General features: G+C 32.7%; 2 protein-coding genes across 3 annotated transcripts; both read left to right on the forward strand.

Moving 5' to 3' along the window:
* Positions 1 to 223: 223 nt before the first annotated feature.
* LOC111674598 (sorting nexin-32) lies at positions 224 to 5,213 on the forward strand. 2 transcript variants are annotated; one of them, XM_023435252.2, is made up of 8 exons: positions 224 to 382; positions 528 to 1,013; positions 1,072 to 1,193; positions 1,505 to 1,949; positions 2,011 to 2,193; positions 4,591 to 4,608; positions 4,938 to 5,047; positions 5,113 to 5,213. In XM_023435252.2, exons 1-8 carry the CDS (start codon positions 380 to 382, stop codon positions 5,201 to 5,203), a joined length of 1,458 nt encoding a protein of 485 aa, XP_023291020.2. In that variant the 5' UTR covers positions 224 to 379; the 3' UTR covers positions 5,204 to 5,213. The 2 variants fall into 2 exon arrangements, with proteins under 2 accessions (XP_023291020.2, XP_023291021.2); XM_023435253.2 differs by lacking the exon at positions 4,591 to 4,608.
* A 667-nt stretch (positions 5,214 to 5,880) lies between these two features.
* On the forward strand, positions 5,881 to 8,769 carry LOC111674607 (putative nuclease HARBI1). The gene is made up of 3 exons (XM_023435263.2): positions 5,881 to 6,358; positions 7,697 to 7,906; positions 7,972 to 8,769. Exons 1-3 carry the CDS (start codon positions 6,119 to 6,121, stop codon positions 8,725 to 8,727), a joined length of 1,206 nt encoding a protein of 401 aa, XP_023291031.2. The 5' UTR covers positions 5,881 to 6,118; the 3' UTR covers positions 8,728 to 8,769.
* The last annotated feature ends 314 nt before the right edge of the window (positions 8,770 to 9,083 follow it).

The following is a 9,083-nucleotide window of genomic DNA, read 5'->3' on the forward strand; positions in this document are numbered from 1 at the left end:
GAGAGAGAGTTGAATAATAATTTTTCTCTTTCTCTCTCACACAAAATCAAAAGTTTCCCAAAAAAAAATTTTCTAGTGTGGATCGGCACTTTGTGTATTAATATTGTAACATGTTTGAAGATTTAGAATTTTTAAAATATTTTGCATGATTTATAAATCCCATAAAGCTCGGATATTTTTAAATCCCAAATACCGTGATTTCTAATGAATTCAGATTGGCATCCTTATTGAGGTTATACATGATATGATAAAGCCGCCGTTGATAATTTTGATCGGCGCTGATTTCTGCTGATTGCACTTGTACAAATAAAATACAATTATTCGTTTCACAGTTTTCACAAATATTAAAGTTCTAATTAATAATTAAGCGGATAATATTATGGTAAATCATGATAAAACCAATTGGAATTAATAAACAATAGATTTTTTTCAATTTTAAGCTTTAAAAACGCCTTATATTATTTTGCTTATCACTTTGATTTATCATCGGCTCTATTTTTGCATTATGTTTTTTTTGTGTATTATAGGATTTAACAACAGAGGAAATTAATAATACTGCTGTTGGTGCTGCTGAAGAAAACAATACTACAGTAATAACAACGTCAGCACCTCTAATAGGCAGTGGTACAGCAACAGCGACAACTGCAGTTGATGATTCTGAACTTAATAGCAGCAGTAATCTTCAAAGAATAAATTCAACGCCCCTACTTCCTCCAAATACGACACCAACAACAACAACAGATGTGGCACAAAATAATGGTGGTGCTAGCGTTAGTGCTGGTTCATCTGAGTCATCGTCATCAGTCATATCAGCCACCGCCATGGCTGATGATACTTTGCATGTCGAAATTTCCGATGCCTTAAGTGAAAAGGATAAAGTTAAATTTACCGTACACACCCGCACCACCCTGCCGGGATTCTCTAAGCCGGATAATAATGTTGTGAGACAACATGAAGAATTTGTCTGGTTACACGATCGTTTCGAAGAAAATGAAGAATATGCTGGCTATATTGTAAGTAAAAATGTTAAGATTTATTAGGAGATAGCTTAATGTTTTGTTATGTTTTTAGATACCACCTTGTCCCCCTAGACCAGATTTTGATGCTTCCCGCGAAAAATTACAACGTTTGGGAGAGGGTGAGGGTAATATGACAAAAGAGGAGTTTAGAAAAATGAAAACAGAATTGGAAGCGTAAGTTTTGCTATAGTTTAAAAGAAAATTGTGATACGTATGTCTAACGTGACCTGAGAATAGACAAGACTATAGACTAGACCATAAACTAAATAATAAACTAGACTTGATTGTAGACTAGATTATAAACTTATCTATATGCTAAACTAGACTATAGATAAGATTGCAGGCCAGACAATAGCCTATAGATCAAACGAAAGACTAGTGTCTATAGCCTAGAGTTTGAAGTAGACAGATTAGACTATAGGATGACCTGTATGATAGACTATAGCCTAACATTAAATAAACATAAATATCTTCTTTACCTATAGCGAATATCTTGCTACCTTTAAGAAAACTGTTGCTATGCACGAAGTTTTCCTCAGACGTTTAGCCAGTCATCCCGTCTTTCGTAATGACCAACATTTAAAAGTTTTCTTGGAATATGATCAGGATTTGTGTGCAAAACCCCGTAAAAAGACAGCCATCTTTGGCGGTCTCGTCAAGTCACTGGGCAAAACCACCGATGAAATACTTTTAGGTGTAACCGTTCACGATGTCAATGATTTCTTTGAAAATGAATTTCAATTTTTAACCGAATACAATGGACACTTGCGTGAGGCCTCATTGCGTACGGAGAAAATGACACAACGTCATAAGGATGTGGGTGAGTGTCATCAGAAAATTTCGAATGCTTTAAGGCAATTATCCACCGCCGAAAAGGGTACAATGGAAACATTTTGCGCCAAGACTGCTGATATATTTGAGAAAATTAAGGTAAATTTATAATGTTGTTAACTAATAAGCTATTGTTTGTTTAATTGGCATTTTCTGTTAGAATCTGGAAGTGCGTGTAGCTAGCGATCAGGATTTAAAACTTGGCGATACATTGCGCTATTATCAGCGCGACAGCGAAGCAGCCAAAGCTTTACTTATACGTCGTTTACGTTGTTTAGCTGCCTATGAAGCCACTAATCGTAATTTGGAAAAAGTTCGTGCTAAAAATAAAGATATACATGCGGTATGTATTAAATTGTTTTTGTTTTTTTATTATTATTAATTTTTCCTTTTTCCACTTTGTTTTAATGTTAATTACTACGTGTGTTTTTGTTTAAGAAAGTACAACAAAAGACACTTTCTTTTCTGTTCCTTTAAATTTTTAAAATTTTTTTAAAAATTTAAGAGTGTAATGATGATAGAAATAAAACAATGAAAATGTATACTTTGATAATTAGAATAAAATTTGTGTGAAATAGTTGATGGCAGTAGGAAAAAGAATCCGTTCTGTCGTGCGTCTTAAACAACTATAGGAAACCAGTGAATGATTTAAAAAGTAAACATGTTACATGTTACTTGTCACACTTAACAATACCGCTTACCGAGTATGTAGCTTAATTTGGAATTCATTCAGACAGACGTCTTACTTGACATCGGCGTCTTGAATCTAGGAGACACTGCATCTAATTTGCATAGACTAGTAAATGATCAGTGAAAATTAAGTCTTGACTGTAAAGTCATACAGTATAAAACTGACACCCCTACCCCCGGGGGCATGTTACTAATCCCAGGGTAGAAAGAGGTGCCAATCCCTCCAGTCTGACCGGGACTGAAAAATTGGTTACAGTCTACTGCTTGGCTTCGTCAGAGCCAGAGCACCGCATAATCAACAGATACCCCACAGAGGAGTGACTGTGGGACTAAGCGTTGGAAATGAGTTGGTGTCAATTGTATATGATACAGAATGAATGTAGAGGTATACGGGACTCGTCCACCCGTATACCTAAATGAGTGTGTCGTATGTTTTTCTCTATGAATGTGTCGAATAAATGAGATGTGTGCTGGGTTGAATGATGATGGATGAAAGATATCATATACAAGTGATACCAATTAATTTTCCTTCCTTGTCCAGATATGTTCAGAGTTTACTCTGTTCATATTCGACTTGCCACAGCGTGTCACTGTGAGTAAGAACGATGTCTACGGCTTATTGATGGATCGTGCTTCGGTCCACCGGTTACGTCTCTAGGTGCTGTTGCCGAATCAACAGAACCATAGTAGTGTGGTTGTCTTACAACGTGACTACTTTGGCAAGAGATTAGATAGCTCGAGTACTCCAGCAAAGTACTTGCGCATGGTACCGGTCATAGCCAATGTGCAAAAATTGCCACCTGCGTCTTCATTGAAGACAAAGGGGCGATGGTAGACCGTTCTCAAGTCTACCCTGTGGATGAAAAAGACCACCGTGAGATAAGGCCGACACGGCAGGTGCTCACGTTAAAACTATCGACAGTCTGTGGGACTAATTGTATATGGTACGGGATGTATATACCTAATGAATGTGTCGTATGTTTTTCTCTTATGAATTTGTCATATAAATGAGATGTGTACTGGGTTGAATGATGATGGATGAAAGGTATGATATACTTATGATACCATTGAATTTTCCTTGCCCAGATATGTTCAAAGTTTACTCTGTTCATATCAGAATTACCGCAGTGTGTCCCTGTGAGTAAGAACAATGTCCACGGCTTATTGATGTATACCGGTTACGTCTCTAGGTGCTGTTGCCGAATCAACAGAGGCCATCCAAAGATCAAGAGATTAGATAGCTCGAGTACTCCAGCAAAGTACTTGTGCATGAACCAGTCAGAACCAATGTACAAAAATTGCCACCTGCGTTTTTCATTGAAGAACAAAGGGGGCGATGGTAGACCGTTCTCAAGTCTACCCAGTGGGTCAAAAAGACTACCGTGAGATAAAGCCGTCAATGCAGGTGCTCACGTTTAAACTCTCGACATTCCTGTATAAGACTGCCTTAAAATTACATGTGATGCAACACTAGCCATACTTACAAGTATCACAAAGGGACCTTGCACAAGCTGCATCTATTGCAGCCTGAACCACCAACTAACACTAATACCACTATTGAAACTATACTAAGAGCACATTCAAACATTCGTAGGAACATGACCGTACCGACAAGAAAACTATCATCAGAGAGTAAACACTTTTTGTTTTAGGACTTGATGTATTCAAGATAGAATCCATCAAAGTAGCGGAGTTTTATAGACTTTCTAGAAATAATTGAGAGAGGAATAATGTGCACTAATTAAGCCGCGTGTATAGATTTTAAATATTTCTGCTAAAAACTGTAAATTTTTTGTTAATCGTAATAACATTAAGAAATTACATTTGTTGACCTTAAATTATTAGTTCTGTTTAATATTTAAGCTATGCTTTAAACAAGTCTTTTTATGTTTTAATATACTTTTGTTTAAATTTATTATTAAAATTAATATACACTTAATTTTATGTTTCACTTTTATTGCTTTTAAACCAAAAACAAAATCAAAATTAAATTATTTCAATGCTTTCCTCTACAAAACTAAAAAAACAAACCCAAAACTCCAATTTGCAGCCTTTGGAAGTTCAAGAGGTATATGGTTTTCTATTGTATTTAAATGTAAAATAAACTAAAACAAATTAAAAATATTGTTAATAACCCAAAAATGTAAAACATATTAATGTAATAACAAACAAAAAAAAACACAAAACTATATACATACTTAGATCATACCAGTTAACATTATTATATACATATTTTAAAACATTTATAAATTTTTAAAAGCACCCTCTCCTACTTATAACAAAAGGCATGTTTAAGTTTTTGTGTTGTACTTAAAACATAGTTAAATTATACAAATTAAACTTCTGGTAATAAAAAGTTTTATTATCTATTTTTCTTTAAATCTCTTTCAACAAAAGGCCGAAGCTGCCCAGGCTGAAGCATGTGAAAAATTCGAAACAATGTCAGCTTGCGGCAAGGAAGAGTTAGTGGGTTTTCGTAATCGTCGTGTTCAGGCTTTTAAGAGAAGGTAATTTCTTTATTTTTTTTTTAATCTAATTATTTATTTTACTTTTTACTTTATTTCTATTTTAGTCTTACTGAATTAGCTGATTTGGAAATAAAACATGCCAAAAATCAATATGAATATTTACGTCAGTCCTTATTGGCCTTAAAGGAAATTTAATATTTATTATTAAAATCATATTATTTTCTTCATTACTATTATTAAAATTATTATTTGTTTTTTTTTATTTACATATTAAAATATGTAATGTATATGTATTATCTATCTTAAACTATTGCTCTATCCTTATATATATCTATCTCTCTCTTGATCTTGATCTTTGTTCATTCCACATTGAATGTTGAACATTCAACTCTCTTTAAAGATATTTACAATTTATATTTTTTATTAAAAAAAATTTTATTATATTATGAACATCATTATATATTATATATTAAAAAGAAAGAAACAAAATTAAAACAACAACAAAAAATTTGTTTAAAATTATAAATCGCTAATAAAAAATCGTATTTGTATTTATGAACATATAAAACTTGTTATTATTTTTGAGTTTAAACTATAGTGAAAAGTTTTAAATAAATAACTTTTTTTATAGAAAAGTACATTTCTCAACATAGAAAATCTAGTTTTAAAGTTTTTTCTGGCGCTTTTAAGTTATACTAAGTTGTTAACACTCTTGTCTTTAAAAGGCATTTAATATGGCAACACTTTAAAAAAGTGGTACCAATCATAGAAAATTGTGGTGTTACCAAATTAAAATGAAATATGTGTCCTATCAATAAACAAACTGAACAATTTTCCACCTCTGGTATTTACATAAAACATCTGTTTGGTTAATAAGCAGTAAAATTATAAGAGAAAAATAAAAACAAACAAGAACACTATCCACATCAAAAGTGAATTTATATTATGAATATAATAAAAACATTTTAAATTATTAAAAAATATATGCCATACTTTTGGTCACTTTTGGTATTCTATAGGTGAAGAAGTATTATGTCTGCATGTAAATATCAGGGTTAAAATTACGCGTAAATAAACCAAACAAGATATTTTTATAAACTCACAAAAAAAATGAATCCACAAAAAGCTCTAAGCCTTTTAATGGCTTTAAAACAGTTAAAAGATTTAATGGATTTATCCGATGATGAGCTCAGAACAACGGAACGGCGTGTATGGATCAATCCAACATTGGCTAAAAGAAAAACTCATAATATAGAGGCGCGTCTTTTGGCGGATGTTTTATGGGAGGAAACTGGATATCAGAAGTATAGTCAGTTAAATATAGACGATTTTGAAAAAATACATGATATGGTAAGTTGTACTTGAAATAATTATTAAATTATTAAGAAATAAGTGATTTATTAAAAGTTTAGAAGACTAGTCCAGTAATGTCTATAGTAAAGACTATACTCTAGTCTATACTGAAGACTATAGTCCTGTCTATAGTTTAGGCTATAGTCAATACTATAGTCCAGTCTATAGTCAATACTACAGTCCAGTCTATTGTCAATACTATAGTCCAGTCTATAGTCAAGACTATAGGTCTATAGTCAAGACTATAGTCCTGTATATAGTCCAGTCTATATTCAAAAATGTAGTCTAATTTATAATCTAGATTATAGTCCAATCTATAAACAATTCTATAGTCCTGTCTGTAGTAAATGCTGTCTGTAGTAAGACTATAGTCCAGTCTATAGTCAAGACTATAGTCCAGTCTAAAGTCAAGACTATAGTCCAGCCAATAGTCAAGAATATAATCCTGTCTATAGTCAAGACTATAGTCCTGTCTATAGTCAAGACTATAGTCCTGTCTATAGTTAAGACTATAGTCCTGCCTATAGTCAAGACTATAGTCCTGTCTATAGTCAAGACTATAGTCCAGTCTATGGTCAAGACTATAGTCCAGTCTATGGTCAAGACTATAGTCCTGTCTATAGTCAAGACTACAATCCAGTCTATAGTCCATACTATAGTCAAGACTACAGTCAGGACTATATTCCAGTCTATAGTCAAGACTATAGTCCAGTCTATAGTCAGGACTATATTCCAGTCTATAGTCAAGACTATAGTCCAGTCTATAGTCAAGACTATAGTCCTGTCTATAGTCAAGACTATTGTCCTGTCTATAGTCAAGGCTATAGTCCTGTCTATAGTCAAGGCTATAGTCCTGTCTATAGTCAAGACTATAGTCCTGTCTATAGTCAAGACTATAGTCCTGTCTATAGTCAAGACTATAGTCCTGTCTATAGTCAAGACTATAGTCCTGTCTATAGTCAAGACTATAGTCCTGTCTATAGTCAAGACTATAGTCCTGTCTATAGTCAAGACTATAGTCCTGTCTATAGTCAAGACTATAGTCCTGTCTATAGTCAAGACTGTAGTCCTGTCTATAGTCAAGACTATAGTCCTGTCTATAGTCAAGATTATAGTCCTGTCTATAGTCAAGACTATAGTCCTGTCTATAGTCAAGATTATAGTGCAGTCTATAGTCAAGACTATAATCCACTCTATAGTCAAGACTATAGTCGAGTCTAGTCTACTATATAGTCAAGACTACAGTCTAGTCAACATTCAAAACTAATATATAGTCTAGTCCGACGAGAAAGTAGTCGTAAATTTTAATTAAAATAATTTAATAAATTTTTGTAGATTCAACCAAAAATTCAAAAACAAGACACCGTTATGAGAGTTGCTATTACCAGCCGCATTCGTTTGGCAATTACACTACGTTATTTAGGTACCGGGGATTCATTGAGGGCATTGGAAGTTAATAGTCACATTTCAAGAAAAACCATGAGTAAATTTTTGCCCGAAGTTTTGAGTGCGATAATAGAATGTTTGGAAAGTAAATATTTAAAGGTACAATACATCATATCCGAACTTTAATAGTTTGTGAATTATTATCAATTATGAAATATTTTTAGCTACCGTCTACTAAAAACGAATGGCTTGAGGTGGCTAACGATTTTGAGGAGTTATGGCAGTTTCCACACACCCTAGGAGCAATAGACGGAAAACACATACGTATTAAAACTACTGGACAATCCACTCCCGAATATTTCAATAATAAAGGCTATTGTAGCATTGTTCTTTTTGCTCTTGTCGATGCCCATAGCAAATTTTTATATGTAGACATTAGTAAAGGTGGACGTGATTTCGATGATGCCGTTTTTAAAAATTCAACTTTAAATGAATGGTTGAAAAAAGAAAAGCTAAAAGTACCTGCAGATAGAGAACTTAAAGGACAATTAGTCAAAACTCCCTATTATTTTATAGCTGATGATATTTTTAACTTTGAACGACACGTTATGAAGGCTTATAACAGTAATATAAATCTGTTAAATTCACAACAGGTTTTCAATGAGAGATTACGGCATGCTCTGACGTCAGTTGAGATAGCATTTAGTAAACTGGCAGCTAGGTTTGGCATTTTGTGTCGCCCTATTGAAGTAAGCTTAGACACGTGTGATTCATTGGTACGAGCATGCTGTATACTGCATAATTATTTATCCAAGGATTTGACAGAACCTTATTCATTTGAGATAACAACAAAAGAACTTCCAGAAACTATGTCCTCTTTACCGCCACAATGTCATGAACGTGTAAAAAATGCCAAAGAAGTAAGAGAAAATATAAGAAAATATCTACTTACGGAAGAAGGTGCTTTCAATGATAAATAATTATTTGTTGATTTTTTTAAATAAAACATTTGTTTACATTTTTATATACTACCCGCTCTGGTACCAGTACTAATATGAATTCCAGGTTTTATTGGTGAATAAGAAAAAGAAATAATAATAAATTACAAAGTAATCACTTTAGTACTAGCGCAGAGCTTTTGTAAGTATTTTATATTTTCCATTTTTTTCTTTCAAATTCTTTTTGTAGTTTTTATTTGAACATACATACGAAATTATTTATGCTGCCTTTAAAAATAACATAAATAAACTCATTTTGTTTATACTATTTAAATATAATAAAAGACATTAAAAAAATAATAACTAATAATACTTAACTAAGTAAGTAAGTAAACTAG

Source organism: Lucilia cuprina, chromosome 6 (assembly GCF_022045245.1).
Source record: "Lucilia cuprina isolate Lc7/37 chromosome 6, ASM2204524v1, whole genome shotgun sequence".
Classification (NCBI taxonomy): Eukaryota; Metazoa; Arthropoda; class Insecta; order Diptera; family Calliphoridae; genus Lucilia; species Lucilia cuprina.